At 44.6% G+C, this 23,194-nt stretch overlaps 1 protein-coding gene across 1 annotated transcript in view; it reads left to right on the forward strand.

Annotated features, from left to right (window-relative positions):
- The first annotated feature begins 2,287 nt into the window (after positions 1-2,287).
- The window catches only part of SLC4A11 (solute carrier family 4 member 11), a 229,296-nt gene continuing 208,389 nt past the window's right edge, over positions 2,288-23,194 (forward strand). Inside the window, exon 1 of the mRNA XM_077933725.1 lies at positions 2,288-2,363. Within this exon, the coding sequence (XP_077789851.1) occupies positions 2,306-2,363 (58 nt within the window). The 5' untranslated portion in view covers positions 2,288-2,305. The remainder of the gene's footprint in view (positions 2,364-23,194) is intronic.

Below are 23,194 nucleotides of genomic sequence, written 5' to 3' on the forward strand. Positions count from 1 at the left end.
CAACATCAGGGTCTTTCCCAGGGAGTCTTCTCTTCTCATGAGGTGGCCAAAGTCTTGGAGCCTCAGCTTCAGGATCTGTCCTTCCAGTGAGCACTTAGGGCTGATTTCCTTCAGAATGGAGAGGTTTGATCTTCTTGCAGTCCATGGGACTCTCAAGAGTCCCCCTTTGAGTAGCACTGCTCTAAAGCTCCCACAACACATGCTTTTTAAAAAATATTTTTTTTAATTACATTTTCAACAACCCCCCCAACAAAACAAACAATAACATACCCAACTACAACAGCAAACAAAAAAAAGTATACACAAAACCAATATCAAATCCATAAATGGGACTCTCTGAACCCCATGTCTTCCCTCCACTCCCATCCCTGGTGCCTTAAATTTTCTTTTCAACTGCATATCATTTCTACTCCAAATTATTTTTTCAACTCAAGTTCCAACAAGTGCTGGAAATGTAAAGAAAAGGAAGGTACCTTTTTCATATGCGGTGGAACTGTAAAATAATTTGAAATTACTGGGATATGATTTATAATGAAATGAAAAAAAATGTTCAAGATAACCTTTGTTAAAAGACGCGAAGTGTTTTAATTAGGTATTGTAGGTCAAGATTTACCAAAAGACAAGAACAGTCTATTTGACTTCACCCATGGAGGTTCACTCCATTGTCTCTCAAGCCAGAAGGATACTAACAACTTACTATATTTTTCGCTCCACAAGACGCACCTGACCATAAGATGCACCTAGTTTTTAGAGGAGGAAAACAAGAAAAAAATAAATATTCTGAACGAAACAGTGGATGTATGATTTTTGCGGTTCATACTGTGGCCACAGACATGTGATTTGATGGTGAGGATGCGGGTGGTGCTGTGAGTTAAACCATAGAGCCTAGGGCTTGCCGATCAGAAGGTCGGCAGTTCGAATCCCCGTGACGGGGTGAGCTCCCGTTGCTCAGTCCCTGCTCCTGCCCACCTAGCAGTTCGAAAGCACGTCAAAAGTGCAAGTAGATAAATAGGTACCGCTCTGGCGGGGAGGTAAACGGCGTTTCCGTGCGCTGCTCTGGTTTGCCAGAAGCGGCTTAGCCATGCTGGCCACATAACCCGGAAGCTGTACGCTGGCTATCCTTCGGCCAATAAAGTGAGATAAGCGCTGCAACCCCAGAGTCGGCCACAACTGGACCTAATGGTCAGGGGTCCCTTTACCTTTACCGTAGCCCAATGCAAAAATCCTGAAAATCCATGTGGGTCCGTGCTTTGTAACCACGTTTTTGCGCCATTGCAGCCCCACGAAACAGTGGATGTGTGTGTTTTTGTGTGCAGGCTGTAGCCATGGACATGCAATGTGATCTGATGGTGAATTTGGGGTAGCCCAATGCAAAAATCCTGAGAAAGGAGAGTGGGGAACTGGCCTCAGGAAGTGCGTATCTATCAGGCACCGGAGCCGGCCTAGTAGGAAAGTTGGCAACCTTAGGCCTACATTATTTTCCGCTCTGTTTGCAAATTTGGGCACACTCCCTCAGCAGGTATTTCTCCAAACTCAGGCCTGTGACTGCACACCCATTTGTCAAGAGGACTGCTCTACGTTTTGTGGACTTGGGAGAGGGGAAAACCAGACTCTGCAAAGGCTGGCTTCTTGCAAAAACCTCTGCATTAATTCTCAACCTCCTCCTCCTCTTCGAAGCAAAGACATGCAAATAAATGTTTGCGAAGACTTGGAGCTGCAGTCCTCTAGAATTTAACCCTGCTCTGCAAGGCCGTGAGAGACACCCGAAAACCCACACACTCCTTTCCTCTTGCAACACAGACCCCATCCTAGGATCATAGCTGTTTTATTGTGTGTCTCTGCATATATACGGTGTGTGTATTATTCTCCCCTTCACACGTCATCGGCCTCAAGCTGAATTTGTGCGTGCATCTATATACATGTTTCCCAAAATGCAAATTAAAAAAGAAAGAAAAGAAAAAAGAAAAATGTGTTTACAGTGTTATGTATTGTTCTTTGATTCTCTTTCTCTTTTTCCTTTCTTGTAAAATTCAATAAAATATTAAAATTAAGAACAGTCACTAGTGATGTACTAGATAATCTGTACTAAATAAACAGAAGAGTCAATATCTATTTGGGGGGGAAAAAGAGAAATTGTGCGTGCATCATTTTTCCAGAATAAAGTGCGGGGCTTTGAAGGTGCCCCCACAAAAACCTATTTCTATTGCATCATTTCCTGTCCCCCAAGGCTTTCAAAGTGCCGAGGAGGAAATCCGGCCTGCTCTTGCCATTTCCACACTCTGCAAAGGAGTGCACTTTGGGCAAAATGAAGCCTGATTCAGAGAGGACCGTAAGTGAGAGCTACCTCTTGCCCGTCGTGGAAGGTAAGCATTTATTTATTTATTTATTTTTAGGCCTGCAAGCAGCGAAGAGCCACTGTGTTGAAAAGGGTGTGTTAAAGAGATGCATGCATAAAAGACTGTTGTGTGTTGAGAGCTCAGCGAGTTGTTGCAGCAGGCGAGCGAACAAAATGGCGGCCTGGATAGATGGAGACTCAACTGAGAGAAACAGGCCCTTTGGGGAAAGTCTTCTCATTCCTCTTGATAAGCAGTTCTCAAACTTCTTTTTTTTGGTTCGTCCCCACCAACCTTGGTTCTGTAAATTCATCCCCAACCCTAAGGAGGACAATAACACAATAGAATTCAGAACATCAAAGGTCAATTGCACATTCTGTTCAAAACCCAGCCCAAACTTCTTCCTCTCTTAATTTAATTTTAAGATTTTGAAATTTACAAACAATTGTCAAACAACCAAAACAGAAAGAAAATTCCATAAATTTCCATGGACATCTTCTCTATTAATCCAATTCTATTAAATCTCCACTGCAACCATAGTCCAACGTTCAACTACAAGTGTCATTCCAGTCCTCCTATTAATTTTAATTGTTTACAATGATTTTTAAAGTAAATTATATATATTTCTCCATTCCTGATTAAAATTTTGGTATTCCTGGTTCCTGATTCTTACGGTCATTTTTGCCATTTCAGCAAAATCCATCAGTTTAATTTGCCATTCTTCTCTGGTAGGGACTATATCTTCTTTCCATCTCTTGGGCTAGTAACATCTGAGCAGCATGCTTTCTGTTTTCGTGGTTTGACAATTGTTTGTTTGTAAATAATAATAATAATAATAATAATAATAATAATAATAATAATAATAATTAAAAAACAACAACACCCAGCCAAAACTATTTAGTTTAATTAATTCAACAACAACAGCAACAACATTATTATTTATACCCTGCCCATCTGGCTGGGTTTCCCCAGCCACTCTGGGCGACTCACAGCATATCTAAAAACATAATAAAAACACCAAACATTAAAAACTTCCCGATACAGGGCTGCCTTCAGATGTCTTCTAGAAGTTATGTAGTTCTTTATCTCCTTGACATCTACCGAAAATGGATGGACTTGATCCAGAGATGTCAGATAACTGCATTTTAAATATTTTTACTGAGGGAAATGTAAGGATGAAGGCAAGGCATAGTATAAAAGACTCATATATAACATGCACAAACCCTTAGTTTTTTACCTGTAACTAATTACAGTGGTACATTGGTTCTCAAACTTAATCCGTTCCGGAAGTCCGTTCCAAAACCAAAGCGTTCCAAAACCAAGCCACGCTTTCCCATAGAAAGTCATGCAAAACGGATTAATCCGTTCCAGACTTTTAAAAACAACCCCTAAAACAGCAATTAAACATGAATTTTACTATGTAACGAGACCACTGATCCATTAAATGAAAGCAATAATCAATGTAAAAAGTTGAAGGTAAAGGATCCCTGATAGTTAAGTCCAGTCGCAAACGACTCTGGGGTTGTGGCGCTCATCTCGCTTTACTGGCCAAGGGAGCCGGCGTTTTTCCGCAGACAACTTCCGGGTCATGTGGCCAGCATGACTAAGCCGCTTTTGGCGAAACCAGAGCAGCGCATGGAAACGCTGTTTACCTTCCCGCCAGAGTGGTACCTATTTATCTACTTGCACTTTGACGTGCTTTCGAACTGCTAGGTTGGCAGGAGCAGGGACCGAGCAACGGAAGCTCACCCCGTCGCGGGGATTCGAACTGCCGACCTTCTGAACAGCAAGCCAAAGAGGCTCAGTGGTGCTGTACCACAGCACCACCAATTAACAATCAATGTAGTGTACTATAAAATAAATAAGATAGTACTGTATTGTAGATGATAAAAAATAAAATTATTTTTTTTTCTTAGCTGCACTTATGATAGTCATTGTTTGGATTGGGGGCTTTTATCCATTTCTGCCGTCACACAATCAACCAATCAGTAGCTGAACTGGGTTCTACACAGTCACAAAAACAAATTAACTGAAAAAGCCTCAAGAACGCAAAATAAATAGCAAAAGTGCCAAACTTAATCCGTTCCAGAACTCCGTTTGACTTCCGAAATGTTCGAAAACCAAAGCACAGCTTCTGATTGATGCAGGTGCCCCAGAAACAATAGCTGACAGCCACATCGGACGTTCAGCTTCCGGAAAACGTTCAAAAACCGCAACACTTACTTCAGGGTTTTTGCTGTTTGGGAACCAAGGCGTTTGAGTACCCAGGCGTTTGAGAACCAAGGTACCAACTGTATAAGCAAATCAATAGCTATTACCAATAATTTGCAATCTTGTGGATTGTGACGACTTAGATCCGAAAATACAAACAAACATGGACAAAGGGAATAGTTCTGGAAGCGACCAGAGCAGTAAAATTTAAGTATCCAGCGAGGAAGGTGTTTTGCTCTGCGTCGTTTCCACTCGTGTCTGTTGTAGCCTCCAGCAGAAAGCCTGCAACTTTCTATACCACAAATATGTTCCCGCTTATTTATCTATTTTGTGTCCCGCTTTCGTCATGCTTTATAGTGCAAGAGCGCCCCTCCGGACGGCGATATTGCGGTAACATTGGGGAATGTTACACTGGGGAACAACCAGTAAAGCAGAATGTCATGCCGATGGTCCAGTTTGAATCCACAACAATTTTGTGCTTGTTCCGTGTTTGCCGCTACTGAAAAAAAATGCCCAAAGGGGCATCATTTGCTATTGAAACGGAGAGTCCCTGCTTTGCGTTATGAGTTTGGGGAGGGGTAGGCTGTACGCGGAGGCCCTTCTAATTCCCGGAATAGTCAGGCTAGTTTCATGGTGAGGTATTGGCTCTAAGTATGGGTCGTTAAGGTAACAAAGGAAGTGAGTCTGTGCCAGATGACAGGTGAATGGGTCCCCCCTCCCTCAACTCGCTGGTAGAAAAACAGCCCAGAGTTGGCAGTTTTGAGTTAAGTGCGCTAGAAGCTAGAGGAACAGGCAGGCTGGAACCTGAGAGGGGGAGACATGCTTGATTTCTGCTCGATTGGGGTGTTAATGCTGTGAACCCTTCCATTGTAGGCTAAGGTTGTAGATATGTGTGTATACAATCCAGTTGTGCAAAAATCAGGAGTTTCTGTTCCACAGTTAACACACGAGGCATTGCACATATCCAGCGTAGTGGGCAATTTATGATTTTGCTATTTTATATTATTTGATTTATTGATTGCAGTTTTGTTACATCTTGGTCTTGTATTAATGGGACGTTCCCTTCTGCGAGGGCTTACCTACCAAAAAATGATGTATAAATAAAATGTGAACTGTCCTGCCTTGGAGCTTTCTAAGCAGAGGCTGGATAGCCATCTGTCATGGATGATCTAGCTGAGATTCCTGCATTGCTGGGGGTTGGACTAGATGACCCTCAGGGTCCCTTCAAATTCTACGATTCTGTGATTTTATAATGCAACAATTAAAGGGCACATCCTGACCATGCAAAACCACTCAGAGCTGGGCCAGTGAGGGAGTGTGGCCTTCCATCATGTAGAATGGATTGGTGAGTTGCATTCAGCCGGTTCCTCACTGGTTGTTGTTTAGTCGTTTAGTCGTGTCCGACTCTTCGTGACCCCCTGGACCAGAGCACACCAGGCACTCCTGTCTTCCACTGCCTCCCGCAGTTTGGTCAAACTCATGCTGGTAGCTTTGAGAACACCGTCCCACCATCTCGTCCTCTGTCGTCCCCTTCTCCTTGTGCCCTCCATCTTTCCCAACATCAGGGTCTTTTCCAGGGAGTCTTCTCTTCTCATGGCCAAAGTATTGGAGCCTCAGCTTCACGATCTGTCCTTCCAGTGAGCACTCAGGGCTGATTTCCTTAAGAATGGATAGGTTTGATCTTCTGGCAAGCCATGGGACTCTCAAGAGTCTCCTCCAGCACTATAATTCAAAAGCATCAATTCTTCGGCGATCAGCCTTCTTTATGGTCCAGCTCTCACTTCCATACATCACTACTGGGAAAACCATAGCTTTAACTATACAGACCTTTGTTGGCAAGGTGATGTCTCTGCTTTTTAAGATGCTGTCTAGGTTTGTCATTGCTTTTCTCCCAAGAAGCAGGAGTCTTTTAATTTCGTGACTGCTGTCACCATCTGCAGTGATCATGGAGCCCAAGAAAGTAAAATCTCTCACTGCCTCCATTTCTCCCCCTTCTATTTGCCAGGAGGTGATGGGCCCAGTGGCCATGATCTTTTTTTGATGTTGAGCTTCAGACCATATTTTGCGCTCTCCTCTTTCACCCTCATTAAAAGGTTCTTTAATTCCTCCTCACTTTCTGCCATCAAAGTTGTGTCATCTGCATATCTGAGGTTGTTGATATTTCTTCCGGCAATCTTAATTCCGGCTTGGGATTCATCCAGCCCAGCCTTTCGCATGAGGAATTCTGCATATAAGTTAAATAAGTTAGTGCATTGCAAACCACCTGAACGTCCCAAACAAACCAGCCCTGTAAGGTGGGTTAGGAGCATAATGCCACACTTCAGATCCCGTCCCGCGTACAATCCCGGAGGATACAGTCCAGAGTGGCCCGTGTCATCCTCGCTTGCCCCTTTGCTCACCATCTCTGGTGCACTAAAGCATTTTAACACCACAGACTCTGGGGTGTCAAAATGCAGTTCTTGTGTAACGTTCTGTTCTGTCCGGGGAGCAAATGTTCCATCACTTCCCTCCCTCCCCACTCCTCTTCTTTCTATAGCGTAGGAGACATCGGGAGAAAAACGAAGTTAGCGAGGATTCTCCGCCACCCGAGCTGGAATGATGGAAAGCGCGAAAGTAAACAAGTTTGGAACAAAACCGTCCCAAAGTGCCACCGATGATTGAGAGCAAGTGTGCTTTAAAAACAGAGCGCTGAAGTGGGCAGGCTGTCATGGCAAAATGCCACATCAAATTGGTCTGTTGGTTTAAAGCGCTGGAAAGTTTATTATCGTTCAACATCCAAGGGCTCAGCTTTTCTAAGACGAAAAAAGCAGAGTTTATGTTTCGCAAGTGGGGGATCTCAAGTGGGGAGGAGTGAAGCAGGGGTCCCCCCGACAGGTGACTCCCACAACCGGCATTCAAAGAGTAAAGGTAAAGGTAAAGGGACCCCTGACCATTAGGTCCAGTCGCAGACGACTCTGGGGTTGCGGCATTCATCTCGCTTTACTGGCCGAGGGAGCCGGCGTACAGCTTCTGGGTCATGTGGCCAGCATGACTAAGCCGCTTCTGGCGAACCAGAGCAGCGCACGGAAACGCCGTTTACCTTCCCGCCGGAGCGGTACCTATTTATCTACTTGCACTTTGAGGTGCTTTCGAACTGCTAGGTTGGCAGGAGCAGGGACCGAGCAATGGGAGCTCACCCCGTTGCGGCGATTCGAACTGCCGACCTTCCGGTTGGCAAGTCCTAGGCTCGGTGGTTTAACCCACAGTGCCACCCGCGTCCCTTATTCAAAGAGTACAGGCCCTCCAAACATCCCTATGTTCCAGGGACCACCCCAGATTTACGGAAGTCATCCCGGTTTCTGATAAGATGTGCGGTAGCTCAGTGGCTTAGAGCATGGTGCCGGTAATGCCAAGGTCGCAGGTTCGATCCCCGTATGGTACAGCTGCATATTCCTGCACTGCAGGGGGGTCAGGCTAGATGATCCACAGGATCCCTTTCAACTGTGTTCCTCCCAACAGTGATCTATGTGTTGTGAGTTGACGATTTGCGTACTTGGCCATATTGATGACACCCCCCCATCCCCTTAGCAGGCCAGTGCTAAAAGCTCTCTAGTAGTTGGTAAAATGGTTTTTGTATGCCACCACGGCAGCAAGAGTACTCTACGCACAAAAATGGAAAACATCAGAAATCCCAACAAAAGAGGAATGAGTAGTCAAGGGAAGAATGAGGCACTCAGAAATGGCGGAACTCATTGTTTAAATAAGGAATCAGAAAGATGAAATATCTCTGGAAGAACGTAGACCCTTTTCAGTCTAGATAAGACCACAATACAGACAAAAGTTCAAACGGGTTTAAATGGAAAGTTCAAATGGAAAGAAAATAGAAAAACATTGTAATATAGGGTTTAGGTCAGGGGTCAGCAAACATTTTCAGCAGGGGGCCGGTCCACTGTCCCTCAGACCTTATGGGGGGCTGGACTATATTTTTTTTTGGGGGGTGAACGAATTCCTATGCCCCATAAATAACCCAGAGATGCATTTTAAAAAAGAAGGACACATTCTACTCATGTAAAAACACCCTGACTCCTGGAATGTCTGCGGGCCGGATTTAGAAGGCGATTGGGTCGGATCCGGCCCCCGGGCCCTGGTTTGCCTACCCATGGTTTAGGTGGATAGGTAAGGTTAAGAAGTTGGACTGGCAGCAGGCAGGAGAGAGAACGAGACCCTCATGGATGTAAGGATGAGAAGTCGCCAAGATAAAAAGATTTTGATGTAAATTTTATGTTACGCGATCTGAATGTAAGTCAGTGTGAAAAAATAAACATATTTTCAAAGAAAGGAACAAGCTCTCCAGTAGTACAGGGGCTTTTCTGGGCACTTAGACATGAGATTTGTAAGGGTAGCTCGACAGGAATGCCGAGTGTCAAACTGCTACCTTTTGGAAGATTTGCACCTGCAATTTAACTACAAGTGGCTTTTCCCTTAATGTACTTTGAAAATACTTCTGATTAAAAGCCTGACTAGAGAGAGAAGCAAGTGTAAGGCCTGCCAAACCTTTGATCAACCCTGTTAATTTATCAAGCCCAGAAAGTGTGGTGCGGGGCTTTGCCATTTAAGCATTGCTAGCAACGCACAGCAGATTGTACTGCGTAAGAAGAAAACCGATAGCTGAACTCCCTCCAGCTTTTGTGACTCAAGGAGCTAATGGAATTATTTTCTTGGGCTGTCGATAAGATGCGACTGTGATTGATGGCATGCTGCCGCCTCATTTATAGAGCGCCCCGTATTATCTCTGAGGGTTGTGCACACTGGATTAGGCAGCTTTAATTCCTGATGGATTAATCATAGATAAATGTTCCCTTTTGGGTTTTATGCATGCAGTAACAAGCTGAGGCTAGGAGTACATGCAGAGCATAAGTTTTCAGTAAATGATAATGGAGGATGTAATCCACTGGGAGCAGTCAAATACAACATTCCTTGTTTTCCTAGAGTGGACATGCAAGGGGATGTTTGGTCCAACCAATCGAAACTTCCTGTTTCCTCCTGGGCTGGAGCATCCTTCCTTGCATGTGACTAGAAGTGGGCGTGACCTTACCTGTCCAGGTAACAAAAAGGACGAGTCACGCAGCACTCTCTCTCTTTTTGAATTCCTTCTTCGTTGGACCAGCTTTTCAGCTAGGGACTGCTATGCTAGCTTTCAGCTAGCATAAGCAGTTGGATTATACCCCCATAAGGGGTAGATCCACATGTACATATTTGTAACTAAGTCTGCCTTCAGGGATCCAACTGTGAACTGATGTGAGTAAACTTCTTTTATTGACTTTAGGTAAGATTGTTTGCAGTGATAGTTTTAGCTATAGTATAAGAGGGGAAAGTATACTACAGTGGTGTGTGTGTATGAGTGTATGTATATGTTTTCTTTAAAGAGAGAGGGGGAGGGGGAAGAGAAAAAGAGAGAAGGAAGAGGAGAGAAGGGAAGAAGAGGAGGGGGTGGGAGAGGTAACTATAGCAGTGGCAGTGGTGTGGGGAAAAGTTTTGTTTTAAAGGAGGGGGTTTAGGTAAGATTGTTGTGTCTTTATTCTTTTAAGAGGGAGTAAAGGGAATTTACCGGGAACTATACAATTCAATCTGAGACAGACTGAATTGTATAATAGTGAGAGGCTTACACAAGCCTGCAACCAGTTATCTGCTGTGCATGTAAAGTGGAATGTAAACTCTGCTAAGTAAAGGAACTTGCTAGCGCAAGTTAGGAAGGATATTAACAAACAATATATCATCTCCTGCCACCCTGAACATTCCCACAGATAATTTGGTCCACCCGCTTTATTAGGTTAAAGTGTAAAGCATGGGTGGACTTCAGTTGCACAGTGAGGATTTAATATTTGGCCGATGAGTATGAGTTGAGATGAGAGAGAGAAAATATTCTCTGGAGAGAATAACAAACAAAATGGCATTTGCTGAGTTTGAATATCTGCATCCTGTTTCAGCCTAATTGAATATAGTCTCCTTCAGAGAATTACTCTGAAGGCACGTTGCAATTTTCTGATTTGTATGATCTGCGAGTCTTCCACTGAAAGACAGATAATGGCCTTTGCTTGCTTATCTTCGTTATCCCATTGTTCACAATTAGCAGCTGGGCATGGGTCAGCAATAGCTCTGCCACAAATCTTCTTTACCAAGGAAATTCTATATTTTGAACTTCCACAGTTGAAAATTTTGCTCGTTCAACTTGCAGATTATTTTATTTGCATACATTCTAGCCATTTTGTTTGTCGTTCTCTTCAGACAAGATATCTGCTATTTCTTTCATCTCCACTCATCCTGCAAACAGTTCCTGCATAAATAAAGCCTTTGAACTCCAGAAACTGTAAGTCACTATTCCAATCTAATTCACCTAAACAGCACGTTCTGCTAACACCAGTGTGCTAACTCCAAGTGTTTTATATAGAAGCACAGTTGGTATTTCCACCTATCCTATAACCATCTTGGGAGGAGTGGTGCTTATTATTGATTAAAGTTGGAGTCTTGACAAATTACTTTCCCCAATGAATTGGAAACCATCAGTCAGTCACTTGCCCTTGAGAAAGCTTCATCGTTTAGTCTTTAGTTATTATAAGACCACTTCCGAATGATCTGTTTTATTACGCATTCATTCTGATTTGTTTATGGCATTGCACCAAGCAAACGTTGCCCCACACTTTCCAGTACATTTCCCTGTGACTTTGCTTTGTGCAAAGATTCCAGCATTGGAGGGGAGAGAGGAGTGAGGTTGTTGTAGTAGAGCCCTTCCATTTAAACAGCTGGCATGGAACAGGAATCCCAACAAACAGAAGAGGCATCTAGCTAATTTGGTATTTGTGCTAGTTTGCCATCAACTTTATTTAGAACTTGAAAGCCTCGTTATCACTCCATTCGCTGTTCAGAGCAAGGAGGGTTCCTCAGTTACTTTGGCGCTCTTGCAGGTGACGTCATTGCTCTGTATTTTTTTTAAAAAGCCATGGACCCTTGTTCATCCTCTTTATAGCATGGCTTGTACTGTTAACAAGACGTCTGTACTGTATCACGATTACTGTTAATGGTGGTGTTAAGGGCTGAGATGGTTTTGTCGCTTATCAGAAATAACAGCCTAAAATAATTGGGTGCTAACAGTCCTTTAGCAGATGCTTTAAATTAGCACCTCTCCTTTGCAGGTTGTTCACATTTCCTGTTAAGGTGTTTTTCTCCCCCCCTTTTTAAATGCCACTTTTGATCATGCGTTAGTTTTATGAGGTGAAAATTACCCGCTCCATAAACATTTCTCTTTCAATACATGCTTTTGCCGCCTAATGAAAAGCACTTATGAGTAAGCACTGCCGTGGGTGAGATGAGATCTCAAGCTCTCACTATTATGTCGGGGATCTTAAGAATTCATTATGTGTGCAGAGGGGGAAGCAGTTCTGAGCTGAAACAACTACAGACATTATAAACACCCCCCCCCCCCAAAATGCATGCTACTATATAATGCTTTTAAACTGTGTGCAGCAAAAAAGCTAATGGTATTCTAGACAGCATCAACAGAATTCTAGTGTCCAGATCAAGGGAAGTACCGGTAATGTTGTTGTTTAGTCATTTAGTCGTGTACGACTCTTTCTGACCCCATGGACCAGAGCACGCCAGGCACTCCTGTCTTCCACTGCCTCCCGCAGTTTGGTCAAACTCATGCTGGTCCAACCATCTCGTCCTCTGTCGTCCCCTTCTCCTTGTGCCCTCCATCTTTCCCAACATCAAGGTCTTTTCCAGGGAGTCTTCTCTTCTCATGAGGTGGCCAAAGTCTTGGAGCCTCAGCTTCAGGATCTGTCCTTCCAGTGAGCACTCAGAGCTGATTTCCTTCAGAATGGATAGGTTTGATCTTCTTGCAGTCCATGGGACTCTCAAGAGTCTCCTCCAACACCAGAATTCAAAAGCATCCATTCTTCGGCGATCAGCCTTCTTTATGGTCCAGCTCTCACTTCCGTACATCACTACTGGGAAAACCATAGCTTTAACTATACGGACCTTTGTCGGCAAGGTGATGTCTCTGCTTTTTGAGGTTCTTTCTAGGTTTGTCATTGCTTTTCTCCCAAGAAGCAGGCGTCTTTTAATTTCGTGACTGCTGTCACCATAAGGGAAGTACAGTGGTGCCCCGCAAGACGAATGCCTCGCAAGACGGAAAACCCGCAAGACGAAAGGGTTTTCTGTTTTGGAGGCGCTTCGCAAGACGAATTTCCCTATGGGCTTCCTTCGCAAGACGAAAGCCCATAGGGAAATGCTGGCGGTCGGGAGCAAAGACTTTTGCCCACAGCCGGCCTTCAGAAGAGGACCTCTTCTGAAGGCCGGCGGGGGGCAAAAGTCTTTGCTCCCCCCCGCCTGCCTTCCCCCCGCCTGCCCTGGGCGATCTTAAAATGCTGGCGGGCGGGAGCGAAGCGTTCGCTGCCGACCCCCAGCATTTTAAAATCTCCCCGTGTCCCGGGAAGGTTTTAAAATGCTGGGGGTCGGCAGCGCTTCGCTCCCGACCTCCAGCATTTTAAAACGCTGTTCCAAAGCGGGGCGGGGGGCGGGAACACCTTCTGAAGGCGGGCAGGGGGCGAAAGTCTTTGTCCCCCCTGCCTGCCTTCCCAGGGGCTTTTAAATCGCCCCGGACAGCGGAGAAGTCCTCCGCTGTCCGGGGCGATTTTAAAATGCCGCCCGCCAGCATTTTAAGATCGGCCCCTGCTTGGGGGAGATGCCGGCAAGCCTTGCGCGCAAGGCTTGGGGCAGCAGCCTGCATCCCGAAGCAGGGGGTGAGCTGCGGAGCCCGCCCCCTGCTTGGGGGAGATGTCAGCAAGCCTTGCGCGCAAGGCTTGGGGCGGCAGCCTGCATCCCGAAGCAGGGGGTGAGCTGCGGAGCCCGCCCCCTGCCTGGGGGAGATGTTGGCAAGCCTTGCGTGCAAGGCTTGGGGCGGCAGCCTGCATCCCGAAGCAGGGGGTGAGCTGCGGAGCCCGCCCCCTGCCTGGGGGAGATGTTGGCAAGCCTTGCGTGCAAGGCTTGGGGCGGCAGCCTGCATCCCGAAGCAGGGGGTGAGCTGCGGAGCCCACCCCCTGCTTGGGGGAGATGTCAGCAAGCCTTGCGCGCAAGGCTTGGGGCGGCAGCCTGCATCCCGAAGCAGGGGGTGAGCTGCGGAGCCCGCCCCCTGCTTGGGGGAGATGCCAGCAAGCCTCGCATGCCCGGCGGGAGGTCCCGCTTAGCCCGCTGTTCCGAAGCGGGGAGGGGGGGCGGGAAGACCTGCCCCAGCCGCCCCACTTCGGAACGCTGTTCCGAAGCGGGGAGGGGGGGCGGGGACACCTGCCCCAGCCGCCCCACTTCGGAACGCTGTTCCGAAGCGGGGAGGGGGGGCGGGAAGACCTTCTGAAGGCGGGCGGGGGGGCGAAAGTCTTTGTCCCCCCTGCCTGCCTTCCCAGGGGCTTTTAAATCGCCCCGGACAGCGGAGAAGTCCTCCGCTGTCCGGGGCGATTTTAAAATGCCGCCCGCCAGCATTTTAAGATCGCCCCGGACAGCGGAGAAGTCCTCCGCTGTCCCAGGGTTTTTTAAAATGCTGGGGGTGGGAAGAAAAGCCCTTGTCCCCCCCCCCCCAGCCTTCAGAAGAGGTCCGGGGACAGACTGTCCCCGGACCTGGTCTGAAGGCGGTTTCCCTAGGAACGCATTAATTGATTTTCAATGCATTCCTATGGGAAACCGTGCATCGCAAGACGAAAAAACCGCAAGACGAAGAGACTTGCGGAACGAATTAATTTCGTCTTGCAAGGCACCACTGTAATAGTACCACTCTATTCAGCCTTGGCCAGACCACACCTGGAATACTGCGTCCAGTTCTGGGCACCACTATTTAAGAAGGATGTTGATAAGCTGGAAGGTGTGCAGAGGAGTGCGACTGAGATGATCAAGGGTCTGGAAACCAAGCCTTATGAGGAATGGTTGAAGGGTATGTTTAGTCTGAAAAAGAGGAGACTGAGAGGAGATATGAGAGCCATCTACTAATATCTAAAGTGCTGTCACAGGGAAGATGGAGCAAGCTTATTTTCACCTGCTCTGGGGGGTATGACTTGAACCAGTGGCTTCAAGTTACAAGGAAGAAGATTCCAACTAAAGATCAGGAAGAACTTCCTGACAGAAAGAACTGTTCGTCAGTGGAACGGATTCCCTCTGGAGGTGTGGACAGTCCTTCATGGGGGGCTTTTAAGCAGAGGTTGGACGGCCATCTGTCATGGACTGGGCCGGATTTATGTATAAGCTAAACAAACTATAGCTTAGGGCCCCAATCCCTTGGTGGCCCCCCCAAAAAAATTAAAGGAAAAAACCCCTGGATGTACATTTCCAAAATAGAAGATAAGTTCAGCAATTACTTTGATAAAATACATATTTTGTTATGTTATGTGCAAATGGCTTTAGATACCTATTAGGTGCATAAATTACCATATAGCCTATATTCAACACAAAAAACAGCGACAATTTGTTGTTGGCAAAGGACAACTGGACATATAAAGGACCCCATTACCTTGAGTAGCTTAAAGGTAAAGGGTAAAGGGACCCCTGACCATTTGGTCCAGTTGCGGACGACTCTGGGGTTACGGCGCTCATCTCGCTTTATTGGCCGAGGGAGCCGGCGTACAGTTTCTGGGTCATGTGGCCAGCATGACTAAGCCGCTTCTGGCGAACCAGAACAGCGCACGGAAATGCCGTTTACCTTCCCGCCAGAGTATTTATCTACTTGCACTTTTTGTGCTTTCGAACTGCTAGGTGGGCAGGAGCAGGGACCGAGCAAAGGGAGCTCACCCCATTGCGGGGATTCAAACCGCCGACCTTCTGATTGGCAAGTCCTAGGCTCTGTGGTTTAACCCACAGCGCCACCCGCGTCCCTTTGAGTAGCTTAGGGCCTCATCAAACCTGAATCCGGCCCTGTTCATGGATGCTTTAGCTGAGAGTCCTCCATTGCAGGGGATTGGACTAGATTAATCCTGGGGTTACCTTTCAACTCTACAATTCTACTACGGGAAAATCAGAGGTTAAGGTCTAGCACACGGTGTGGATTCAAGCAGCATGGAGATCGTTTAAAGCAGAGCTGACTCACCTGGACCCAGGGGAGGACTTTGTTAATATGGTGCCCTGAGCAAGGAAAACTTTCCCCCCTCTCCAGATATTTATTATAATTTTCACAATAATTTCTTATAATTTTCACAACATTTCTTATAATTTTCACAATAATTCATTTTGATACAGTTGCTTTTTATGGATCTTTTCAGTAATTACCTGAATAAATATAGGTTATTCTTATTGTTGTATAAATATAGGAGGTTGTTGTTGTTTTGCGCCCCATTGATTTGGTGCCTGCTCTAAATCTGGACTGTCTTCGTCCCTGTGGCCAGTTTCATAACCAGCTTGTTAGTCTTCGTTGTAAGGAATATTCCCTGGGCAATTGCTATGTAAACCGATAGCATCTGCTGCCTCAGTGGGTGAGGGAGAATGAAAAGCACTTTCACTTCTCCATTTAGTTGCTGTTCTCGTTCTGGTGTTTTTCATTCGCCGGCGTTTATGAAGCGTGTCGCCATCCTAACGCTCGTCGCAATAAAAGATGCGCCTGAGCATCCTAATTGCAAGTGCTGTGTAAAAACTAAGCAGCGTTCGGGGCTTTTTGTTTTGGTTCTGTTTAGGGGGGAAGGTGCGCCAGGGCAGAACGCGACAGAATGTGTGGGAAAAGTGGATAGGAATAATAGTAGAACTTGGGGAGACCCAGCCGAGCTGGATGTTGGAAAACTCAGGACAGGCAAAAGAAAGTACTTATTCATACTTCTGGCATCCGTTTGTCTCAAGCGTCAATGGAGTTCACCTCCAGGGGTGAAGTCAAGCAGCTGTGTTAGCAGCACTGAAGTGACCTCCCCGGGGTGCAAGCCTAGACAGTGTACATGTCGGAACCGGAAGATGAAAAGCCAGCTGGTTCGGCCTCAACGGGAGCGTCTCCCCTCTCAGCCTTGCCGTTGCGAAGATCCATCAGTCATCCTCCCCGACGTGCGTCTGTGACTCAAGCTGCAGTGCACACATTACTCAGCAGTGTAAACTGCACAACAGATGAGGCTTGAGGCGTGGACACGATACTAAGCTATGTATTTATAATACATAAATCAGGACAAAGAAAACATGGCTTCTCTCCTTGCCGTTCTTCTCGGAGAGAGAAAACAAAAGCAATACGGAGCGGAAGTTCCGCTCACGCCAACAATCTGTGCTGGAATGTAAACAGATATGTGATATGTAACAATCCACATATCTGCAGCAAAGGGCGGAATGGAATTCCCAATATCCTCCCCCTTTACATGTAACCTGTGGTGCAGTATTTCAGCCTAACTGCAGTCGCTGTACATAAGCGTGAAGTTGTTCCCTGTTAACAACTTTCAACAACAGATCTGCTGCCCAGACACCAAGACCCCCCTCTTGACTTCGCTGATGTGGTCCAAAGGAAAGCAGAACAATATTTTTGGCACCAGCTTGGCTGCAGGAGTTGCGGGAAGGAGGCATACAAAGTGCGACCCAACCATCTCACGAACTCCACTCCAGATTTGTGTATGGTTTCCTCCTTGGCCCTTTCTTCTCCCGAAGATATCCCACAAGGCAGCAGAGTTTTACGGTCAGAGTTTTCTTCTGCCAACCCTCGGTGTCATTATTTTCTTTTTTTGGCTCCTGTCGTTGTTTAAAACCCAACCGGGACACATTTGCCTAGCCCTGCAAAGCTGGAAGAGGTTTGTCGGTGAGCATTTGCGAACAGCGTACAGGCAGGCAATCGGATTTCTCTTGCTTTCAACGCCTCTTTTGTGAAACCTGTTGGCTACAGGTGCATTCCTCCCAAATTGGCTCCAGTTATTCCTTCAGGCGAAAAGCTCCTAATTTGAATCATTCTCCATCTCTTTCTCCCCACCCCAATAAAACAAAAATCCCTTTGCCTTTAATCAGTGCCTGGAGGCAAGACTATATACCCAGACGACTCAAGGGAATGTATGCGCGATGTTGTTTCATTGGCACAAAATATGATGGGCTCATTTCTTTCGCCCTGATATTGCCTGTGGTTCTGAAACCCTACCAGAGCAGGCCCAAGGCAGTTGAAAGAAAGAAAGAAAGAAAGAAAGAAAGAAAGAAAGAAAGAAAGAAAGAAAGAAAGGCATTTTTTAAATTCCTTTTTTGCGTCCACATAACTACGCAACTAACAAAAGAGCATCACCACATATTGGTCGTCACAGGCTCCTGCAAGAATGAAACTTTAACCGTATTGACACAGTTCAGTAGATCATTCCACAAGCACAATAGAGACTGCAGAGGTGATCTTTCATTGTCTTCTGTTTTTTACGTAGTCTAGAAATGGTTGGCAACTGTTGTGAAAGGAAAAGTGATTTGACTTCCCTTGAGCAGCTCTAATCTGATTAGTTAATTTTTCTGCTAACACAGTTTTATTGTATTTTTAATATTTTGTTGGAAGCCGCCCAGAGTGGTTGGAGAAACCCAGCCAGATGGGTGAGGTATTAAAAATTATTATTATTATTATCCAAACTCTTGTGTGTCCGAAGTAAGACCCTTGTCCCCCCGCCAAGATTGAGTGATTTCCATCCCAGCAACTATAAATGAAAACCTTACTAGGTCTTTATGTGTAATCCATCTTGGAGGTTTTTCTTCCCATAACCCAAGCAATGCGACATGGTAACATTTGTCCTGAAAATGAGGCTTATTTCCCCAAAAACCATAGTTGAAAATTTGACTACAACTCCATCGCGTACGAAAATGAGACGTTTGATCCACACATACCCTCCAGCAGTTGAGATCTACATTATTATGCGACAATCTTAAAGGCATCCATGAAGAAGTTTAACGAGTTTTCCATCATTTTAGCCAGCACCAATATTAAAGGTCCTTTCCCCCCATAGAACGCTTTGTCGTTCATCAGTAATTTCAACTTCCGAGTCCGTCCCCCATAATCTCCTTGTTATTAATTTTCTCGCTAATATTTCTGCTCCTGGAGCCAGACTTTTAGCCTTTGTGCGCAAGCTTTATCCTTCTCTTCCAATGATTTGCACATGATGCACTGTTGCATGTGCTGAAATTAAACCGGAGCTAGTTTAAAAGTAATTCCCCACCCACCAAGTGACATTTTTGTTGGGGATAATTCAGATGGAAATTCCCATGTGTCAAAAAAGGTTATTTATGTATGCCACTACTGCGGCCTGTGTTTTGTTAGTCCCAAAATGGAAAACGAGCGAGGTCCCAACTAAAGAAGAATGGCAACTTAAATTAATGGAATATGCACAGTTTGTGGACCTAACTTACAGAATAACAAAAACAGAATAACTTACAGAATAACAAGAAGAACATACAGTGGTACCTCAGGTTAAGAACTTAATTTGTTCTGGAGGTCTGTTCTTAACCTGAAACTGTTCTTAACCTGAAGCACTACTTTAGCTAATGAGGCCTCCCGCTGCTGCCGCACCACTGGAGCCCGATTTCTGTTCTCATCCTGAAGCAAAGTTCTTAACCCGAGGTACCATTTCTGGGTTAGCGGAGTCTGTAACCTGAAGCATCTGTAACCCGAGGTACCACTGTACGTTTAAAGAAGATTGGAAAATGTTTATTGAATATACGGGGGATAATGGTGTACACTTGAAAACGTGGGCAGCCTTAAGATAAATTCAACAGTGTAAATAAGTGTTGATGGATGTAATAATGGAATACGGAATGGCTTAGTTTATAAAAAATATGCATGGATTTATGCTATGCAAAATGAACCATGGAAAAAGAAGGGAAGTCATTGATATTTTAAGGTTATTTAAGTGAATACAGTGGTACCTTGGTTCTCAAACAACTTGGAACCCAAACACTGCAACCCCGGAAGTAAGTGTTACGGTTTGCAAACTTTTTTCAGAAGCCGAATGTGCTCTTTTTTGAGTGTTACGCTGAGATCTGTCTGTTTTTGCTATTTATTTTGCGTTTTTGTTTTTGCGGCTCTTGTTTTCGTGACTGTGTGGAACCCAGTTCAGCTTCTGATTGTGTGAATGCAGTACATTGTCTCTCTTTTTTTTAAATAATATTTATTACTTTTACAACAATTTAAACACTACAAAAAAACAAAAACAAAGAAAAAACAGTACATGACAATACAAAAACACTACATAACACTAAAACATTAAACTAACAAGACAAAACAAAAACAATTTAAAAACACATTAAAAAAAGAAAAAAATTTCAATATCTTATCTTTCTTTCACATATTTCCACGACCTCCTCACACCTCCCTTTTTGTATTCCACTTCTATTAATTATTTCAGCAATTCCTTTCCATCTTCCCCTGTTTTCTATCCTATAATTATCTTAACACGTTTTAACCTTATTTTTCCTTTAATACTCTATTAATCTATTTATACTTAATTCCTTATAACATTTCTACTAAAGCCATATCAGTTCATTCCAACATTTTTCTAGCATTCATTAATTTTACAATGTTTCTGTAAATAGTCTTTAAACTTTTTCCAGTCTTCTTCCACCGACTCTTCGCCATTGTCTATTGCTTCCATTTTATGGATCGATGGTCTCGTTAGAGAGTAAAATTCATGTCGATTTGCTGTTCTAGGGGTTGTTTTTAAAAATCTGGAACGGATTAATCCGTTTTGCATGACTTTCTATGGGAAAGCGCGCCTTGGTTTTGGAACGCTTTGGTTTTGGAATGGACTTCCGGAACGGATTAAGTTTGAGAACCAAGGTGCCACTGTATTCTAAACTGTAAAACAGAAAATTTAATAATAATTATATAGATATATAAAAAGAAATTAAACTGCAGCTCTTGGGCACAATATCACCCAGGAGGTGAATGCAGTCTCCTCTGATATCCGAACTTTCCGCTATCCAGCTCCCCTTGTTGGTGGGAAAACTTAAATACCAGGAAAGGAATGAGCTTTTTCTTTTGGCATTCCCTTGGGGAATGAGGCGACTTGTGTCGCAATGCTTTGGCGCCTAATGGAGTTGTTTTCGTCTAAGAAGGCTTTCCCCGAGGTCCCCGTCCTCGGTGTAACATTAATTGCACATTTGTAGGAAAGGTTTTATTTATTTTTAGAACTTTTGGGGAGGCAGTTTCATATCTCATTTTTGATTGCCGTACACAGCTTTGAGGACTTCAAGGCTGCGAAGCGGTTTATAAATGTGTAGTATAAGTAAGACAAATAAATAAATTTCAAAAGTGGCGCTTGGGAAAAATGATGCTTTTGCCCAGGTATGCATCAATGCATAGCTGTCAACTTACAGTTTGAAAATAAGGGACCAGCAGCCTTGAAAATAAGGGACCAGCAGCCAAAATAAGGGATTTTAGTCAACCAGCTGAAATACAAAGTTAAAAGGGACCAGATAATTTGGGAGAGCAGTGCTGGATTTAGCCTTTCGTTTCCAGAGGTTGCTGCTCAAGACACCAGCTGATGAAACACTGCAATTAAATAACTACAAGCAGCAACCACTTTTTGCACAAAACGAAATCCAAGCTACGAAGATGCTGCTGCAGTTCTGTATCTTTTCTCTCGTGCTCCATCTGCAGCTCTCAGTTCCGTCAGCTGGGGTGGGAGGAAGAGATTGGGGGGAAATAGTGCCCGAAGTAAACCCTCAGATCAGACCATCTATGCTAGTCTGCCACTACAAATCTATGGGAGAAGCACTTGCGGTCCTTCCTCCGCTTCCCCCTCTATGGTTGGCCCTTGGAACACCTGCCCACGCCTCCTCCTCCTCTCTCTGAACTGCTTTCGCTATGGTGGCCCTCGCTCTCCTCTCAAGGCTCCTCAGTCCCAGCGGGGAGGGGCTCCTGGGGGCCGGGGCTGGTGAGAGGAGGCCAGAGGGGGCCGGGCCGGGCAGCCAAGCAACACAGTTGGAGCCTCCCTCCTCCCTGGCCGGCAGGGAGGGAGGGAGGGAGGGAGAGGAGCTGCTTCCTTTGAAACCCGGGAAATTTAAGGGACATCATCAATAAGGGACAGCAGCGGGACACGGCGCTGGGATAAGGGACTTTCCCGCCAAATAAGGGACGGTTGACAGGTACGCATCAATGGTCCATCAGGTTCCAACCACAGATACTTGAGTTCCGTACAAAGTAGGGGAAGGAAAACCCCCAAACCCTCAAAGAAACAGTAATTTTTTTGTTAAGAAATGTAAAAGGGATTAGGGCAAAATTAATACCAGTGTGCCATAGCAATTATGTTAAAGTTGCTTAAGAATTTCCATTGGTTGGAATACAAACTTTGCAACCAGGGTGGATTTGATTTAAATCACTAATCAGTGAGACTTGATTTACATCATTATTATTTTTTTGCAGAAAGAATCATTCTTGCTGATATAATCTTAATATTTACAAATGAATACAAGTGAAGCTGTTGTTTTTGGAATAATAAATTTTCAGAGTAGTTTTTACAGTTATATCAAAAATTACTGATTTGGTTATACTATTAGAAATACATAAACAGATAATTATGAAATTATTGTGAGGTTTAAGAAGTTAACTGTTTATATTTGGACAACTTTTCTGCTGTGCTTTATTGGAAGGAGAAAAATAATCATTTCCTTAATAACAATTTGTTTAACATTATAGCATATGTATCCATGTTTGTTAACTGATGTGGTTAAACATTTTTTTTTAAAAAAAAAAACAGACTGAGTTTTAGCATACATGAAAAACTTAAACAGATCCTTATTTCTTGCTGAATAGCCTATGGACGATAATGTAACTTAAATGGAAAACTAGCTTTAGAAAGATTTTTCCTCCAAAAGCATTTTATTTTAAAAATCCAATTTAAATAATAAAAAAAAGATTTAAATTAAAAAACTGATTTAAATAAAAAAAACCAGATTATTTTATTTATTAAAAAAATACCATAGATTTTTATCCACCCTGTTTGCAACTAGTTTTTTTTATCCATGACCACGACTTCTAAGGGGTGTGCCTGAGGGGCAAATAAATCTGGGGTCTTCTCCAGACAGTGGCGTAGCGTGGGGGGTGCAGGGGGGGCCGGCCGCACCGGGCGCAACATCTGGGGTTAGGGCAAATCCACAGGTTAGGGGGCGCAAATCCACGGGTTAGGGGGCGCAAATCCACGGGTTAGGGGGAGCAAATTACTTGCCTTGCCCCGGGTGCTGACAACCCACGCTACGCCACTGTCTCCAGACTCCCTGTTTGGTGAAGAAACTGCAAAGGATTATGGGGTTGGTTCTCCCATTGCTACTTCCAGCTGAGTTCCCCCCCGTTATTGGCGCCTTAAGAAAACACTCCCAAATTAAAGCAAGAGAACACACAGAGAAAGAGTTGGGAATCTTTCAGTATGCCTTTGCGTTATCTTTTGAGGTGTTTTAATTAGACCTTTAGATTAGTCAGATAGCTGGATTTATTGGATCAGAAATCTGTGAATAAACTGACAAGGTGTATCTATTTAATTGGGCCATGTGTGTTTTTAAAACCGAAAGACATTTTTAATATCAGTACTTAGAAGCACCGCAGATGTCTGGCACCATCTGAAGAAAGTCATTTTGCTTCTCTATCGCAAAGCAGAGTTTTAAAGGAATCAGAACAGCCTGCCCAACCCATAGTAGTTTTTTTGGGGTTTTTAAATGACCGAGCAATTTAA

Source organism: Podarcis muralis, chromosome 9 (assembly GCF_964188315.1).
Source record: "Podarcis muralis chromosome 9, rPodMur119.hap1.1, whole genome shotgun sequence".
Classification (NCBI taxonomy): domain Eukaryota; kingdom Metazoa; phylum Chordata; class Lepidosauria; order Squamata; family Lacertidae; genus Podarcis; species Podarcis muralis.